A 20142-nucleotide genomic window follows, 5' to 3' on the forward strand; every position below is an offset into this window, starting at 1 on the left:
TCCTTATCAGCAGGATGTGAAATAAAAATAAATATCAGTAAATCACTTGAGAGTTTTAACAGGTTTGCATTAATGGAATTACTAGAATTATACACAATTTCAAGTCATGCTTTAAAAAAAAAAAAAAGTAAGACAAAACGTACCATGAAAACTAGAGTTTCTCTAGAAAGGAAGAATTGTTTGACCATGACTGTGGACTACTTAATGCAACATGCAATTCATAGAGAACCATTAGATTTGATGAAAGTATATCATGAAGCACATGTCAGTCGATCCTGGTTTAGTATGTAACAGAATAATAAAGGGAATCATGGAAATCACAGTTTCACAGAATGCAAGAACTACTAAGAATCACAGAACAGGGACAAAGTCTTTTAGCAAATAGTAGTCAGCTTTCTCCTTTTCATCCCTCCGACGCTCACACCAGGCACAAACACATTCATCTTTGTGGTTTCAGTGATAGGACTGTAATGGCACTACACAAGCAGATTGTGGCCATGCAGAAACAATTAGGCAATACAGACATCTCCAGATGAATCTAAAGCTAAGGTAGTGTTCATTCAAGACTCAAGCCCAGGCTCCAGGGCTCACAGGTTCACACCTCCTCATCCTTTAACAACCCTCTCTATCTTTGTCCAGTGGGTTGCGCTGAGCAGTGATTAAGGCAATGTGCATCCCCCTTCAGCTCTGTCCTGCTGGTTTCTGAGAGCAACTCTGAGGCACCTGATAAGTCAGATCCTCAGTAGGTGTGACCTGTCCAGTGGCATTCTTCGGTGTATCGTACGCCAACCTCCCTGACTGGCCACTGTCTGTTCGTGTGAGCAGGGAGGCGGGTCCGGCGCCCATGAAGCTACACACAGTGGAGGGCTGGTTCAAAGAGGAGCCCCCCGATGGGTGGCAACCCATGTCAACCACAATGGGTGTAGCATATTCAGATCCCGAAGCTGGCAGGGGTTCTGCGTAGGCGTGGTACACGTCTGGTGAGATGGGGGCGTCGTACAGGTCCGGATCTGAGTATCCTGGGTCAGGCCCCTCATCTGGTTTAAAAGTTGATCGTGGACCTAATGTTGTAACACCGCTCACTAGCGGCTGGGCATATTCTGCAGAGACAGCATATTAAATTATATTAATAACCAGGGATATCTTACTGTTTATACGTGGTGTCCACACAGTCAGCAACCAAGGCTGTGGCTTCCTGTTAAGTTGTATTGTGCATGTGCACGAGGTGTGCACTGCATGCAGGTGACATGATACATATTCCAGCTGCCAGTTTCAGTCTATTCCACTCATCAACAGTTGGTGAGAGTAGGTGTTGCCATGTGCCAACAAATCCAAACGAAAAGAAAATGACTGCAAGTTGTAGCAGTAGATATGGATGTGAACAATGTACAACAACTTGTCTATGGATGTTTTGAGGAAATACAGTCAACACTTCTGTTAGACTCTGAAAATACACACAGTGTGTTTCGGTAAGAAATGCTGACTGTAAACAAGTTTTCCTTGTTTACAAGAAAACTCCTCTGTGCATCTTTAAGTCATCTAACATCTTAGCCAATATTACTGGTGTTTACCTCAAAGACTAGCCATGTCAAACAAGAACAGTTGTAGGACATTCCTCATTTCCACACAGTTCTGTATACAACGGTTGGTGGCTGTAATGTCCTTTTAAAGACAGAACTGCTGAAATAAACGTTTCACAACACTCAAAAATAAAGGTTTTACAGTGTTTCAGGAGATAAGAAATGCACTCAGCTTTTACGTTGTGCTGTAAGGACACACAGATTGCTTTTTGGTGACCAACACTGAACGTAATTAAAACTGCTTTTAACACTCCACAGGGTGCCTTTAATAGCCGTGAGCACCCGACACAGACACATTGAAAACATCTCTCACGAAACACAAAAACAAGCTGCTTTTATTAAGAACAGTTACTCCAGTAGTCACCATGTTGAACGGTGAGTGTTTACCTGCAGGCTCAGCATGTAGTCTTGGTACAGCACCTCTCCCCGTTATCCGGCCCACCTCACTGCTGCTGTACCGAACTGAATCCTCGGTCTCCACCATCTTGGACGGCAGCAGCTGCTTCATGCTCTTCCACCAGTCTACAGCAGAAGCACAATGAGATGCACAGAGTTGCACCAGCAAACTCTCACGAAGCACATGCACAGCTAAGAGCCTATAATGCAGAGTGATGACGTACCTGTGCGATCCCAGTGAGGAAGATCGTATGTTCCTTCAGAGCTCTTTTTCCTGTCAACAGAGGAAAACAAAGTTAATGGAGGAAAAAAACAAGAGTTTTCAGGTTTTTTTTATTTGGATAACGAGAACAACACATACCTGTTCCTCCAGTGCCAAGCACAAACCACAGTCAAGATGAGAGCAGTCAGAACCATGACCAACACGGGAACCAGGACTGCTGCCAGGGCCACATCTAAGAGCAAAGATACTACAGTAAACACCAGATGACAATTGCCTCTATTAAGGATCAAACAAGCCTTTTTTTTCTTTTCACTGAAAGTCTGACGCACCTTTATTGGTGTGGGGAGGCATAGTGGTGTTTCTTATGTCTGGGGTGTGTGTAGTTTGGCCAAGGTGAGGCGGGCGTTTTGTACCCGCAGGGGGTGGAGTATGACGAGAAGGGGGTATCATCCTCGGATTCGGCTCTGTCCTCCGCCTCGCTGTCCAAAAAACAAACAAACAAACTTACATCTGAGGTTCTGGGAACATATATTTGTTTATCTGCTCTTCAACCAACTTTGCTTACCTGCAGGAATTTGGCAGCCAAGCAGCTCCAACTTGAGCGCGATTCTCTGGTGCCATAATGTGGGATTTATTCTCACAAACCGGGCCTCGATTGGAGGAATGAAGTTATTCCTCACCTCGTGCAGGTAGTTGATATTGCCTTGGAAAATCTACCATAAAAAGGAGCCAGAGATTAAAACCCAACTGCGGGCCAGTAGTAGTATTTTATAAGAAAGTTCATCAGAGCAATTCTTGTTTCAGACTGGACTGTGAACAATTACACTATAAGCCATAAGCCGATTAGTCTCCAACTTGGCGAGCTAATAACTACTTTCCTCCACACAATAAGAGCTTGTGAGAATCCCAGCAGAGAGCAGCTCGTAGACAGCAGTTCCAGCCTTACTATCCGGCCACTAAATCCATATCCATTCATTATTAATGCCCAAGTGTCCTGACTTGTCTACCACAGCACTTAACTCAAACCACTGACTTCTCTTATTTCCTGCCATAAACATCTCTGAGTCAATACCAGTTGCTATGGACACAATCCAACTATGTGTCCCTGCAGCCTTCTAAAGTGACATTTTTGTCCATTTGCACTAATTTGAAGAAAAAAAAAAAGCATAAAAGCCAATGATGTAATTGTTGAGGAAGCATGGTCTATTGATTTTGTGATTGTATTACCTTGTCTTGTGTAGAATTTGTTTCCCTGTAGTTGTACCACTGCTGGCCATCATTACTGTACAGGACCCGGTATGCTGAAACATAGTACTGATACTCTCTCAGGATAGAGCCTGTGGTGGCGATGCCTGGTTGGACAGAGACAAGATGATAATGTACAGCTGACTCGACTGAAAGCTTAAACAAGACTGTGAGGCTGCGTCCAGTATTACTTCCTACTTACTGTAAAGTGCACTGTATTCACGGTAAACCACTTTACTTGACTGAGATGAGACTGAGTGTGTAAATCTTCATTTGGAAAATGCTGCTTTCATATAAAACATCCTCAAACATCACATTTAAAAAATATGTTTAATCAGGAATCTAATTGTTTTAAAAAGCCAAATTTCATCTCCCATGTGTATCAGGTCTTATTCTGTCATGCTATATGTGACTGTTGGAAATAAGTGATGTGTGTTCTTATGTAACCATGCCATTCCCATCTTGCACTAGCATTTTGGCATAAATCTCAGGTCTCAGGTCAGGTAAAAAAAAAAGAAAAAAAAAAAGATAATTTATGTATGAGACATCCCAGTTAAATTAAAGAAATGTATGCACTATATAGTGCTCCCGAACATCACACAGTGGAACAAAAAGTAGCATCTGTGGCTAAAAATCAGACAATGTAACGTGTCGCATTTTATAGAAGTGAAAATTACTGTTGTGTGACCCCGTCAGTGATGATGCAAAGTGACAACTGTGTCCAAAATCGCAAGTCACTGCTTGCTTTTGAGTAACAGTCACACAGTCACAGTCATGGTCAGTAGAATTTTTTTTTTTTTTTTTTTTTTGCACAAAACTTCAAAGCAATCCATCTATTCGTTGTTGAGATATTTTAGTCTGGACCAAAGTGGTGGACAAACCCACTCTGCCATTCACAGAGCAGTTCTACGAACATGACTAAAGACCTGTGCCTTCATCACAGAGGATTTCTCTAACTTCTCAGTCACATTAAATTGTTTTCTTTTAGCTTTTTGTCTCCAGAACACACACTTGATATTTAAGTCTGGAACAAAGTGTATAGTAAAACCTGAGGGAGTTTTTTGTTCGCTGGAGTGCCTTATTCCTGTCTTACAGTTGAATTAAAGGTAATGGTTATGTGTATAGTACTATCAGTGAGTGTGTAGTTTTACATAAAAGGTATCTTTGTGATTGTGTTCATGTTGTTGTGTACCTGTGATCCTCTTCTCCCTCTTGAGATCGATCTGCAGCCACTGCTGCTGGTCACTCTGAGAAGGCGCCCAGGGCAGCCCTGCCTTTTTAAGGCGAGCCCCCGATGGCACCCACTCGCTGTGCTGACCAAAGATGTTCCACTCCCACACAGATGAAGCAGAGAGCTGAGTGTCTGCAACACCACCAGACTCTAATCCCAGCGTCCCATAGCAGCCTGCAAGCACAGAGACCGTCACCATCATTAATAACAATACAAAATGTTTGGGAAACTGAAAGAGATTTAGGAGGTCTTAATAGGACTTATTTTAAGTGCTTGTAATTCCACAGTTTCATTTAGATAAAGGATGAGAGACCCTGCTAATGGCCTGGACACAGAAGTCCAGATGCAAACATTTACAAAACTATTATACCTCATAATGGGGCTTTATAATAAAAACTCACCATTGGTCCTGAAGGTGAAGAGGCTGTTTGACAAAGTTCCTCTGAGAAGAGAAGTGCAGGATTAGAGGATCAGACACACAGTGCATAAAAATTCAAACACATTTTGTAACATGACTTTGATCTGTTTTTGTTTTATTGATAAAACTCGCATTCTATTAAATTTAAAATAAACACTGATACAGTTAAAGTTCATTCAACGTACATGTGATGAAACAGCAGGAGCAAAGTACCAGTGCATGAAGAACAGAGTGAGAGGCAGGATGTGTGAGCTGTAGCGACTAACGATCTTACCCAGTGGAAGTGACATTGTTAGCCAGTGTGCTCTCATAATGAGGGATGCCTTTGCTGCTGACCACGCTGATCCTCCCTCCCACAGCGTTGGACACCACACCTGCATGGACGGCTGCCACACACAGGGGAGAGGACTGCAGAGGGAAAGATTACACAGAGATTCTGTTTATGTAACTTACTCTGGTTAACACAACATAGTTTACCATCTGTATCTGATGGCCTGTGAAGATTAGGCAAATTAAACGGATAACAGATCAAAAGGAAAGGCTTCATTTGAAACAAAACAACACAATCACTGAGTTGCTCTTTGTAATTCACTTGTGTGACTGATGTTTGGTTGGATGTTGGAAAACAGATCTACAAATGTAGAAAGGGAGATCACCAAAAAAAACAAGAGAGTTGTCTGGTTATTTGTCTGCTGCAGTATGAGCTGTAGCCGCTTCAAAACGATTAGAAGATAAAGCTAACTGAAGTTTTTCTTGAGTTAGCCCACACACACATTTTATCTTATCAGACTCGTCAGGAAGTTGGCTGCATGACTTTGTTTTAAAATCAGCAACGTTGCAAGAAATTCCCATCACAAGTCCTAATATTGACACTTGCTGCCAGGGTTTGTTTTTGCAGCCTGAATGAATACTGAACACGTTATAGCAGCCACGAGGCTTGTGGGTGGTGTCTTAGTCAATGTTGTAAATCAATGATAAGGATTTCTTAATGGTCATCTTGGATTTTATAAAATTTTTTGTACTTAATGAGCCGGATTTGAACAAAAACAGACACTCTTGGTTGTCTTTTAAAAAAAATAAATATATTATTAGCTTATTGCAGATATAATAGCATATGTGTATAAGAAGAATCATATAAATGTGCCGAATCACAACCTCTCTTCAAAACAAGAATCCATTTTGTTATTTGGAGCATGCACAGATGGCGCACTTGCGAAGCATACAGTCACAGATTTTGGGCGGAGTGAGGAAATGGGCAGACATGTGGATGGGGAAGGTATGAATTGGCCTTTAAAACAATAGTCAGGTGTCCATATGAAGATTGAACAGGATGTAGTTGGTGTAATCATTCCTCCCGGTCCCTTCCTAATGTGCTTTCATAGTAAGTGACGAAATCAAGATGAAGAACTTATGAGACTTCAGCAGTCTGAGTCAAAACAGAAAGTCACTGTCTTTTTTATTGTAGAATTCCTTCTTTGTATTTCCCTGATGAGCCGCAGTGGTAGACAAAGAACCAGAAAATGGGGTTGTATTGTTCTAAAAAGACTAAGACTTTGGAAAATATCCATTTGATTCTTCTAACTCAAATGGTTGTAGCATCATATTCGCTTCAACTTATCAATAAATTTTTACACAAGAGGAGGACTGCAGAATCTCTCCATCACTTACATTTGGAGCACATTAGCAAGGGATGCGATTACAACAAGCAAAAACTGTTTCACTGTTCATATAGGCAGCTGACTGTGGCCCAGGCTGATTGAACCTGTCCTTCAAGTAAATGGTACCGTTTGGTACCGCTGCAAACTGGGGCCGTTTGCAGATAAGTGAGAGAGAACAGTACTGTCAGCTCTTAACCTTCAGACTGAGGCAGATAAAGGCCGATGAGTCAGCATGAAGTCACCTCTCTGTAGAGAGAACACCAAGTGGCATTGGTAATGATTCACTGCCGGCTGCATTCCTGTCCAAACCTGCTGCCACATCACTGGGAAAAGGACAAAACCTGAATCCTCTCTGGCCACAAGCTCCTTCCCATGAACAGCTGCTTGAGTGAGGTGGAATTTTATTACTGGAAAAGGCGCACACTGGAATTCGCAGCCGACAAGATTGTGGGAAAAGCATATATACACACATGTACACATGTATTCACACACACTCTCGCACACATGCACGGCAGTCGAATGCTGCCACATGCAATCAACACTTGCCCTGTGACTCTTAAACTTCCCAAAAACACACACCACATCCTAACGCAAGCCATACCAAACCACTAACACAAACACGGTGCACTGCTCCAAACCGCCGCACCCTGACTCCAACAGAGGAAACCACACACACACACACACACACACACACACACACACACACACACACACAGATATGATAAGTGGGATGTGGAAATATCAAAACCAGCACATGGATCACAGTAAAAGATACTGAGAGAGAATGAAGAAAAGCTGCAGAATCTGGTCTGGGTGGGGCAGCTGATCCCTGTGTGATACAGACTCAAGTATGCATATTAGTTTATCAGGCTTCCATAATCACCATAATATTACAGCCTAGTGACACACGAACACACCCCCAAAACACAAGCATGAATGAATCACATGCTTACATACACAAAAGGAAAAAAAAAAAAAAAAAATACCGACATGCACGCACAGACATTTTCTCCAACTTCTCACTCACACTCACTCTCTCCAGCCTCTACAGAACACACACTCAGCACACAGCTCTGCTCTGCACCCTCTTGCAGCTGGACTGGATTAGAGGGTTATTATTTTCGGCCAAACTATTATCTCACCTCCCTTTCACCCGCTGACCCTGCCCCTCCTCTGTTCCTGTGGGGCGCCTCACTCCCTGAAGCACACCCCGACAACCCCCCCCCCCCCCCCTTTGTCTTCCATCAGCCAGCAACACCCCTCCTTCCCTCCCTCCTTCCACAAAAACCTCAAGCTCTGAACATGAGGTCATCAGCCAGAGACTCGGCACCCATGACCTCACGCACAGCGGGGGTGCTGTGAGGTCATCAGCCCAGGACTCGCATACCACAGAGCGGGGGCCCGTTTACACAAGGAATAAAAGGAGGCCCTTACTGAATCAAGCTGGAAGATACACAAACCTGCAGCACAGTAATGAGACAAAAGATGTGAGTAAGCAAACGTCGATGATGTGGTGGGTTGTGTGCGGTTTTGCTGGGGGTTGTGACCAAACAGCAGGGGACCAGTGGGCACCATGACTCACCTGGAAATGTGATGCTGAAGATAGCGAATACCAACAAAAAGAAAACGACTGCAGTGCATGCACATGTGTACTGTATGCACTCACCTCTCTGTATCCATTTGGTATAGTTCCAGAAATCTCCTCAGTAGATGTCAGGCAGCCTGCTGGACAGTATTTACTGGGCAGAGAGAGAGAGAACACACACAATGAATATCTGACAGCTTGATCACTGCACAAATATCTGCACAAAGCAAACGTTATTTACCTGAACTCTGCCTGGGGGAAATCAGTTCCTTTGTCCAGGCAGGTGATTAGATCTGCAAAGGCAAACAAACATCGTCAGAACTGGTTTCTCTGCCTGTTCCAGCTAACTCATCACCCGTCACTGCCGCTTCTTCCCTGTTTCTCTCTCTGGTAAAATAACAACTGTCAAAAAAAAAAAAAAAATTGCGAAAAACCAAAAAGACATTCTGTTTATATATAAAACAGGAGAAAAGCAAAGCTGGACAAAACTTCATGGCATCAATTTTGGTAAAACAGTAATTGTTTCAGGCATAGATTAATTGCTGGTTCCAGTTTTTCAAATGTAAGGATTTGAGCCCTGTATTTTATTTACTTATTATTCCAGTGAATCGTTTAGTCTATAAAATTGCGGAGAAAAAAAAAACACCCATCAAATCTTCCCAGTGCCAAGGGGAAATATTTAAACTGCTTGCTTTATTCAACCAGCAGTCCAAACCACTATTGGTATTGATATTCACTTCAATATCATCAAAGAAGAAGAAAATGAGAAAATATTATTCAAATTTGAGAAGCTGGAACCAATTATTATTAATTTTTTGGCTTAAAAAAAATTCTCAATTATAAAAACTGTTGACAGCTCAACTCCAAACACATCAAAGTGGCTCTGCATGAAAATGTGTTTTGGGGGTTCCTCAGTGTTCCAGTAATGAGGCACACTACACACGTCCAACAGGATGGTGGGGGCTGCTGGGAATTGTATGTAAACCCTGCGGTGGCGGTCAGTCTCTGTGAGTCTTGACCACATTATCAAAAAAAACTCCAAATATCTGTTAAACTAACCTCTGAGTCAAACTGACAAATACCCCCCAACCACCACAAGTCGCCATGGTGACGGTGTAACTTAGCTATACCAACTGTCTGCCCATCGGTTATATGACAAAGAAAAAACATGCATCAGTACTTTGGTGGAAAAATGAAATGACGGACTTGATGGACTTGTTTGCCTCCCAGTGTGATTCAGTTACACCAAGACGACCACAAGACAGAATTATTTTCCTCCTGCTCACACGTCACTGCTTTCCTCTTCTTGTGGCTTCAATTATCCGTTTATCTGAAGTCACACAAATCTTTCCACATAACAAAGCTCGCCCTTCAAAAACAGAAATCACGGTGCTTACCAACAACATTCTTATTAAAGAGATAATCCGTCAATTTTAAGACACCAGAATCTGATTAAGTGCCTTATAGACTTCCACATACAGTACAATAGCTAGGGGTGGGTATTTCTGTATCAGATGAATTATATCTATACTATCAATTATCAAACTGTCATGTGCAAAAATTGGCCATAACAGTGTTTTCTTTAACGTTTTCTTTACTCAAAGCAGATCCGACAAACCAGTTTCAACACACTGGCTTATTTATGTAAAGGTCCTAAAACAAAAACATTGACGCATCTGAGAATCAGGGTTCATTTTGCAAAAACTCTTAGTCAATTAATCAACTTATCAATTAGCCAAGTGATTGAAAATTAATTGCCAGCAACTTTCATAATTCATTATTCAGTCCAGTGATTTATCAAGAACAAAAATGTCAAAATTCTCCCGCTCCATTTTCTAAAATGTGTGTATTTGTTGCTCTGCTCTTTGGGTTTCAGTCTGTTGCTCAGACAAAACAAGCATCATCATCATCAACGTTGATCTCAGGGAAATTGTGATGTAATTGCCATTTTTCACCATTTTTTGACATTCAGCATGACATGCCTCCTTTTATTATTTTTTTCAGGCTTTTTATGTCTTTATTCTAGATCCAGTGAGAGAGAGAAGGGAGGAGGACACGCAGCAAAGACCACAGGTCGGATTCGAACCCGAGTCGCTACGGTTAGGACTAAGCCATAATGGTACGCACTCTACCAGGTGAGCCACCGGGGCCCCCGACATTCTGCCTCCTAATCAAAAAAGTAAATCAACAGATTAAACTATAATGAAACTATTTAGTCACAGCCTGATTGTAACGGTCTTCTTCATTGTTGAGTGGCTGAAACACTGAAATATTAGCCAGGACAAGATGCACCAGAAGACACAATGCAGTCCGTTTGTGAATAAACATACCGGCTCATCATCATGTGTTTTGGTTCAAGCCTTCTGTCTCTCTCTCGCTCTCTCTCCCTCTCTGTCTCGTTTGTTGTATCTTGTTGTATCAGCAACGTTTGTAAACATAACAGAGAAACATTTATTTTCAATTATAATCAGCTGAGCAATACAACATATTGATTTTTAATCTACTAACAAAATATTTAACCATGAATGTGAATAATTAACTCAATTTCAAATATAAATACAGTGTATTCTGCACACCATCATGGGTAAACATATCACTCAGCTTTCTTTTATTTTGTTACTGATATTATTTTTTTTTTAAAATGAATTCCTTCATAAACATTGTACCACACAGCACATGTGCCCCTTTTCCTTTTGACAGGTGGAAGTAAACACGACTAGCTCAACAACTAGACACTTCAGAAAATGTGGTTGGGTGCATCACGGCATGTACGGTTCTGATCTCAGAAAAAGAAAAACAATCAAATGACTGACTATAAGAAAAAATGTGATTTCATTGGCCGTAGCCGTTGTGTTTAAAAAACTGCTGCTTCCATACATTCAGTGTCCACTTCATTAGGTACACCTGCACAGTCTAATACAACCCAGCTTACGTGCTCTGCTATGAAGTCTACTTTCATGATACCTATAATTTGTTTTTGTTGTCATACAGGTGTTAAATACATTATGTGTTTGGGAATTGAAGTTATAGTTAGAGATGGTGTTATACTGGACTGCATGTATGTAAATGGCATGGACGAAAGATTAGAAACCCCTCTCCGTATGATGAAGTCCAGGACAACATCCCCTTTAACTATGATCTCAGTAATAAATATAGTTGAATATACACATTTACATCAGTGTGACCAAACAACCTTCTTAAAAGGCTAAATGTTATGGCAGGGCTGTTTTTCTGGACTGCATTAGATTATTTAGGTATACCTTGGTGTAAATACAAACCACATTCCAGATTAGCTTCATATCCTACAGAAACGATGAGTCACCACTGGTTTTTTAATGAATCGTAAAAGTCTATGTAAGGAAATAATTATAACATTTATATCTACAAACCAGTGTTAGGATGGGGTGACAGAAACTGTTTTATCTCATAATAGTCTGTCTATCACATACACTTGTTAATTATCACACTGATATCACAACAGAGGATAGTTGACAGCTTCTCACAGAGGGGAAACTTTATAATGAAACCACAAAATATTACCACTTTTCACTCTCAATTACTCTCACTTCTTCTCGCCCCTTGTTCTCTCTCTTCTTCACTGGCTTCATGTTGTCACTGGCTCTTGTCACTACCTGAAATATCTGTGTGCACTCTCCTCTACCCTTCTCTGGCATCTTTTACCAGCCACACTCCACTGAAACCCAACGTACAACCAATAAACGACAAATACATCAACAATAAATTGGATCTTGGTTCATATTTTGAATTTGTAGACATGGAAGTCTGTTAAATTGCAATCTGACAGAGGCCAGACACTGACACATTCACTGGTGCCCAGGGACTGCGAAAGCTTTTTCAGCAGCTATAAACACACCTGCTGGTGCTACCCCTCTCTGGTCAGTGCTGTCTGTTCTCTCATTTAGGCAAAAAAATATGTGGCTGATCAGACTATACCATTCACCACAGAGCAGCGCCTTATCTGCTCTGTGTGTTTAAATGCACACTCAATGGTGAGCAAACACCACATCGTAAACACTCCTCTTAGTTGCCCTTGGGTATCATCACAACCGCAAAACTAAAGACACAGTCCTCCATTCAACTCCAGTCATCCTTAAACGTTAACTCTCGCTTTCATTTTATGAACGGAGGACACTGTTTGCTTACAGGATAATGGGAAATGTAATTTGTCTGCTTTGATCCAATAATATATGTTGGCCCTGACAACAAAACATATTCACAAAACAGGAAATACAACAACATTTTATATAAACAAAGTTTGTAACCAATACAAGACAGAACGGTTGGAAAGCCAAACTCAACGTACATGAAGTCATTTTCAAAAAGACGCCTAATCCAAAAAGAGACCACAGAGAGGACAGTCAGGATCCAAGAACAAATAAATCAGACCAGATCCATAACGCAATCAATGCAAATAGGAGAAGCACTTTCCCTCTCACTTCAAAAAACACACAAACGGCGATGTGGCTCTGAGGACAGCGATGCTGCACACTCACTAAACTGCTGCGCCAGTTTTGTCCAACCTGAATAATCTATATATAATCTAACTAATGGATGGTTTGCCGTGATTTAACTTTTCCTCTAATGACACCACCAGCAGGATTTTGTTTTATGACCAACATGGTAGAGAGACAAGTGTCGCTGTCAAAACATTTGTTAGCTCCAATTTCCATAATTTCATGTTTCAACTTCGAAAAAAAAGAATATATATATATATATATCTCACAAACATAGCACAGGAAAAAACTGCAAAACTGCACAGTGATCAAGCTGCAGACATGGCTGTTTTTCTTTAAAGCTGACATAAGGAGGAATATAAAGTTTTCACACGACAACAGTGATTAAGCTGCCAGGTCTTTCCAGGACAATCTAATTACATCAGAACTGATAAAAACATAAGAATGTGGTGCAGAATGAAACAGCTGTGACTTACACAGCCACACACGATCTCCAAAGCAACTTTTACACCCAGGGCCAAAACACACTCAAAACATCAGTGCTGAAGCCCCTGCAGGCTGGGACATACGGATGATCAACAGATGAGTCAGTCAGGTGAGTGAGCTGAGAGCTTGTTACCTGTGTGTTCAGTGGTGGAGTAGGACAGGTAGAATCCACGTCCAGTGTGGTGGGTCCCACTCATGAACTGGACAGTGACTTGGTTGCCAGTGGACTCGATCGGCTCTTTAACCTTCAGACCCAAACCGCAGTACTTCACTGTTAAACAGCACAGACACAGGAGATACAGCCTCTGGTTAGTTACACAGGCCTGTTTAGTTTAACAAATATAACAACAGACGTACCATTCAGCATGCATTATATTGGATAATAAGGATAATAATAATAATACAGCAAGTATCCCTGTGTAGTGGCTGGTGTAACTAACTGGGATACACATCACAAGAGCCAACAACAGAGTTTCTCCCATATAATCTGGCACAGGATGACGCAGCTGAGGTGTGAGCGACTACAGCAAATGTTTCTCACAATCCAATGATTGTCAGGGTTTCTGCAGGTTCACTAAATTACAGACTTTTTAAATCACTTTTCAGAACCACATAGAATGTAATTTAACTTCTGGTTTTACTGGAAAACAAGGAGGAACTACATGGCCAATAATTATTTATCATTATATCACATTTTTCCAGTACTTCCCAGCAGTATATAACAATAATTTGTAATGATATAATTAATCAAATTAAAGTGGCCTGGACTGGACAATCAGCAGAGAATCAATGGATGGATTAAGCTTTTTTTTAAATTTTTTTAATCAAAATCAACACTTTCCTATTATGAGTTAATGAGCTCTATAGCTCCTGCAAGACGCAGTAGTGACAGTGTCTGCTGTAGGTCTGATGGTGCAAAAAAGTTTGAACAACCTCCGGCAAACACGATCAACTGTCACAACAATCTGACTTTTATTTTCCTGACAGCCTGCAAACCAGTTCACGTCCAGTTCCGTGGCTACTCGTCAGTCTCACCAATTTCACTCCTCTCGGGTCCGATGCCGTTGTAGAGGCGGAGGTAGTTGACCTGGCAGTCGCTGTTTTCTATGTCCAGCTCAGCAAAGCGAAAGTGGATCCTGTTGCCACGGGGCACACTGATCTCCCATTCACACACTGTGTTGTTGGGGTATGTCCCTGGGTAACCCAGAGAGGACAGAGTCCCACTGCTGGGGCCAAGCACACTGGGGCCACAGCCATCACCTGCAGGGCAAACAAACACACAGTTTCAGGAAAAAGGAGGCAGGAAGAACGAATCCAAACCAAGAGTTTTGCTGATTTCAGACTTTTAAATCAAGATTAATTAACCAAAACCCTAGCACTTTTTTTGTAAGCTAATAAATAAATAAATAATATGTTATAATAATAGTAACATAAATTGGAACACATGCCATTTATTATTTATCATGTTTATTATTTCTAAGCACAAATGCTAAATGTTCTCTGTATTCAACTCCTCCAATGTGAAGACTTGCTGCTCTTCTTTATGTATATCATCATATGGTTAATATCTATCTCTTATCTTATCACTGTTGCTCAGACAAAACAAGGCATCTGATGATGTCTCCTAGCAGTCAGGAAATTGAGGTTTTGTGTTTTCTCACATTTTACAGAGAAAAAGAAAATAATTGTTTGTTACAGCGCAAATCTAAAATTACATTTATCTTTTTCAAGGCTTTGGTTTGGGATTTAGGGATTTAGGTTTGTGGATTTGTTTAGGTTTCTTTCTGCAGGTCAGGACATCATGCAAGTGTAAAGGTGGCAGAACAGCGTTTGAAGTGCAGCACATGAGAGATACTGTATCTGGGGTGGCTGCAGCTTTAGTCATCGGGTCAGAGGTGAGACACTCGTCTGCATGTTGAGGCGCCTTTGAGAAAGACACCGAACCAGATTGTGTGTGAATGTGGGGTAAAAGGAATGTGATTTGCTTTGGATAGAAGCATCTGCCAAATGAATGCCATGTAATAATTGGGTTCAGCAGAGCGCTGAGCATTAGGTTGGCTTTGCGTTTTATAACTATTCAAACCTTTTGGCTGGTGTTGCACAGAACATCAACTAATTCTGACCAAAACATAAAATTTAAGAAACAGCTATCTGATTTTATTTGTTTCTGGCAGTTTAAGACCACATCCTTAAAATCTAAAGATAATTTAATGACTCTAAAATTCAATTTTACAACAATCATGACCTCAGACTTTTGAAGAAGAAGTTTTGTTTTGGTGTTTTCTGAGTTCTGAGCTGTCAGAAAGCACAGACATGGTGTCTGTTGATGCTGTGGGCTCATGAGCTCTGAGATAACACTCAACAGTCACGCTTCATGGTGCTAAGTGTATGTTCTGTGGGCCTGGAGTTATGTAAGAGCTCCTCAGTGGACACTATCCAGATGAACAGGACAAAAACAAAACTGCCTCCCTCACTCTGACTCACAAATGTTTCTGAACAACTGCATGGTATTCAACAGGAGTTCCTGAAGTTACACCTCATGCTCAAAAACAAACCAAAACGCAACTTAATTTAGACAGAAATTCAACCATTAACTTCTATCCATATAACACGAGACAATTAATAAGGAAAAAAAAACAATTATAACTCATGTGAAATTTAAGGTTATGACAAACTGTGTCCACGTGTTTACAGTCATACCCCCACTCTAGCTGCTTCCCCTACCCCCAATCTCTGACCACCTGAGGCTGGCTCCCGGCTCGAAAAAAAAAAAAACCTACAAAATATCCGTGTTTAAGTACAATATAGTGTTAAGTAAACCCTCAACAATCATAACATATTATAAGTTTGACGTGGTTGTAGAACTAGATCCACGGTAAAAGTCGAAACCGGGCTACCTGGAAGGACAACAAGGCCACAAATGTGCTGTTGTCTCGTACACAGGGAGCTTATAGCCAGACTCCATTGAAAAATCTAGCAATTTAAAGGTACCAAGCGAATCAGACAAGGTAAATAAGAAATAGATTGCGATTTAAAATGTTTAAAAAATCATTTAAAAGCCACATGTGAATTCAGCAAGCAACTGGTCCACAGATCAGCAGTTACTCCTTCACTATCAAAGCCTTTTCAGAACCGGTTTGCCTGGTTTTAACTACACCCGTCTTTCACTAAAAAAAAAAAAACAAAAAAAACACACACAACGACGGGCGGCGGCAAGCGGTGTAAACCAAGCGGAACTCCACGTACACACGGCCATGTAAGGTGGGTTTAAGTTTGGCTGACAATAACAGCACACCGTTCCTCAAGCTTATCTCTAAACACCCAAAACGTCTGTGTTCACACTTTAAACCAGCATGGCCGCATGTGTCTGTGGCTGCACTCGGCTCCTCCAGTTGTCACAAACGCAGCTGTGTGGTGGCACCAACCTTTCTGCGCTCGACAGCTTTCCGTGGTGAGAATGATGAGAATCGACAGGACGAGAACCCCGGCCCCTGTCGGTCCCCTGCCCACCATTACCGCTCTGCCCATAGCAGCCTGCAGTCTGAATGCATACTGCTCGCTTCTGGACCGGCTGCACCGCTTCAACCTGTACCGAGGAAAATAAAAACAAAAAGGAAATCTACTGATCTTCAATTTCTCGAGAGCGAGTTCCTCCTGAGGATGTCCTTTTACTCCTCGTTTCACAGTCCAGTGGTTGGCGACACTCTCACTATGGAGTGAACTGCTCCACACACACACATACACTCACTCACACACATACACACATCCAATCTGTGGAGCTCTACTTCCTCCACTCAGGCTCCTCCTCCCGATCTGGATCTGGGAGACCCGAGTCCCCCAAGTGGTCTGAATGATCCCAGGTTTACCAACGACCAAAATTGGTGAAGCAGGCAAGTGCATCGTGGCCCAAGATCCTCAGGGGCCCCAAAAGCCCCAGGTTTACTTTATATCAGTAATTTGAACCAGTAGTCATGTGAGTCTTGTGGCCCCTGGTTTTGCAGAGGGGCAATGTCAGTTAAAATTTTTATTTGTATTGCTTTAGGACTGTTATTAATTTAGTTTATACTGTATATATTTCTAAATACAGTGCATTTTATTTAAAGTAATTAATACAGAGAAAACCAGGTGTAAAGTATAATTATTCCAGCATAGGAGTACTATGGGGCTGTAACTTTATTTAAACTTTATCTATAACACTTTTATAACACAAATTATTGCAATTTGCTACTTTTACATTAAAAAAAAAACAAAAAGAAAAAACAAACCACAGACACAGCCCAGCCTGACACAGAGACGTGTCAGGTTTTTTTTAAGGCTTTTTTTATAGGTCAGTGTGTCAGTGTTCTGGTACCAGAGTTGATCCTGACATATAGGCTATATGTATATGAGGTACTGCTTTAGTGCATTCTGGATGTGAGATTAGCTGTTGTGCTGAGCTGCATGTTGGTGAAGAGTCTGAGTGAAGAGTTTTAAAAATGTGAACACAGTATATGTAAATTTCGGTTGTCATTTGTAAAAAAAAAAAAAAAAAAAAATCAATAATTTATAATTGATTAATCATTTAAACAATTCTCCAAAGGGCAAAATGTCATCTTGTTTTGTTCAACCAGCTGTCCAAAACCTAGCAATATTCAGTTTTGCATTACACATATGAGAAAATGAACAAATATTTTTACAAAAAGATTAACCCATTGTGAAAATTGCTGTTTTTATTTCACAACTCTTTGCACAGTCAGAACAGTCAGCAATAGCTCATTCATCATGTTGCTGGGAAACTTGAGCTGGAGTATTGTTTCATAATTGATGAGTGATTATTATCATACACCTCATAAACCTCAAAGCTAAACCACCGCTTCTTTTTCTATTCATACTGCCTTTCATTTCAGGTTCTACCAGAAGTGTGATATTATACAATTAATTCAGCTACACAGTTTATACACTATTAACTGTTCCATTCATAATGTCGTTTCCATGCGTGTCTTATGCAGCATTTGTAAAGTATAATAACATAGACACACCTTCCTTTACAGTTGCTCAGTTACAGCTGGCACACTGCACTACCATTAATACTTGCCTTCTTTTGCACTTTGCACCAGACTTTATTCAATTAATTGTAAATGAATTAGATGTATTCACAGATATGTTTTTATTCATGGAATTTGTTTGTGTATTTGCGGACCTGTTTTATATTTGCATGATATTTTTTGTGAGTTTAAAAATGTATTTTTTGTATTTGTGGAAGATCACACATTTACACTCTGACTGTCAATCTGTTGACACAAATAATATTGAGACAAATCTACCTCCATACCTGTCTCTCTGCCTCTTCACAAGTTTTCACATCTCATTTCCTCATCTCTCCTTCATCCTTTTCCTCCCTTTCTCTTTCACTCCTTTCTTTTCTACTCTTTTCTTCACTCTTCAAATCCAGACTTCCTCTTCTCACCCATTCTCCACTCCTTTCCTGGTTCTTGATCACAAGTTTTCCTCCTCTCTCCTCCTAACTCCTAACATCATCTCTTCACCTGTTCCTGCTTCCTTTCCTGGTCCACAGGTTGTCCTGTCCTTTCCCCTTGCTCTTCCCTCATGGCTCACCCAGCACACCAAAATGAAACCATCAGGTGTTTTGTATCAACCCCGAATGCTCTGCAAGTACAGTAGTAATAGAGCTCCACTGATTTGCCGGTCCAGTCAGAGAGTTTAAGTTAAATTAGAAATTTCATATAAGAGTCTGTGCTTTTAGGAAAACATCCGGGGCTGGAGTCCCATAAGCCACCCCCTACTACGCCTATGCCTTTGAGCGCTAAAAGTGCAAAAATCTCACTTAAACAACAGCATAGCAGCAAATAACTATTTTCTATGCAAAGATACAGTGGAGTAATGGCGTCCTGAATCAAGCTCCTTCTGTATTTGTTGATATCTGTGTTTTGCTGTTCTTTATTATGGTATCCATGTAAGTGCATTTACAGTATGTGCATTAGTGCATGTGAATCCCTCCTGTTAAACTGTTGGTCAAACTATATGTACACAGTGAACGCCCACATCCAAGATGGCACAGAGCAATAGGCAGAGTTCAGGTGAAAGGATCCTCCTCAATCAGAACATCCTCCACCGAAGAAGCCATGTCATCATCTAAACAGGGTTCACTACAGAAAGAGGTAAACCCAGAGCACAGGCAGATTGGCAGACGACTCAAATCAGTATCCATAAAGTTGTGACAGGCTCCATCGGTGTCTTTACAAGTTCCGCGAATGTCCTTCGTGTAGCGGTCCCATGAAGCCAGTAAGTCCAAGGCTGAATTTAATTCCCAGTCCGACCTTGGAGCCAATACTGGCCTCGCTTTACCAAGATGGAGAACACTGAGCAGCTAAGGGGCTCCAGCTCGACTCGGAACTGGCCTTTCTTCTCCTCCACATGTAAGTAATTAAATGGCTACACACAGCTACATGTCTGTTTTCATTAGTTACCGGTCGGTAGGTAATGATAATGTTAGCTAACTTGCTGTTATCCATTGTATGAACGTGTGAAGCAAAAATGTTGCTATCGCTAGCTAGCTTATCGCCGGCTTTGCTGTGGAGCATATCTAGGCAATGCTAGCTCTGGGCTAATGGTGGATGTTGCGTTGTTTTTTGTTGGCTTTCGTGCGCAGAGGATGACTTTATTCAATTGTGCTTCTTGGTGTGTGTTTAGTGGCCGCTTTCATCGGGCTGAGAACATGAAGGGAGGGGATGTCGAAGGGGTTGAGGCGGAACGGAAGTCGGAGGTATTGTGGAGGCGGCATTTGTTTTGGTCTGAGATGCTGGTGGTCTATCGTGACATCTAGTGGCAGTGATGATCGTTTACAG

General features: G+C 41.3%; 1 protein-coding gene across 1 annotated transcript; it reads right to left on the reverse strand.

Annotated features, from left to right (window-relative positions):
* Positions 1-22: 22 nt before the first annotated feature.
* dcbld2 (discoidin, CUB and LCCL domain containing 2) lies at positions 23-17045 on the reverse strand. The gene is made up of 15 exons (XM_022740418.1): positions 16723-17045; positions 14333-14557; positions 13431-13568; positions 8578-8629; positions 8418-8490; positions 5368-5501; positions 5077-5117; positions 4637-4849; positions 3427-3551; positions 2765-2912; positions 2529-2678; positions 2338-2431; positions 2201-2250; positions 1968-2102; positions 23-1100 (listed from the first exon to the last, which is right to left on the reverse strand). Exons 1-15 carry the CDS (start codon positions 16823-16825, stop codon positions 682-684), a joined length of 2100 nt encoding a protein of 699 aa, XP_022596139.1. The 5' UTR covers positions 16826-17045; the 3' UTR covers positions 23-681.
* Between the last annotated feature and the right edge of the window lie 3097 nt (positions 17046-20142).

The sequence above is a fragment of the Seriola dumerili genome, unplaced genomic scaffold (assembly GCF_002260705.1).
Source record: "Seriola dumerili isolate Sdu_G_001 unplaced genomic scaffold, Sdu_1.0 BDQW01000052.1, whole genome shotgun sequence".
Classification (NCBI taxonomy): Eukaryota; Metazoa; Chordata; class Actinopteri; order Carangiformes; family Carangidae; genus Seriola; species Seriola dumerili.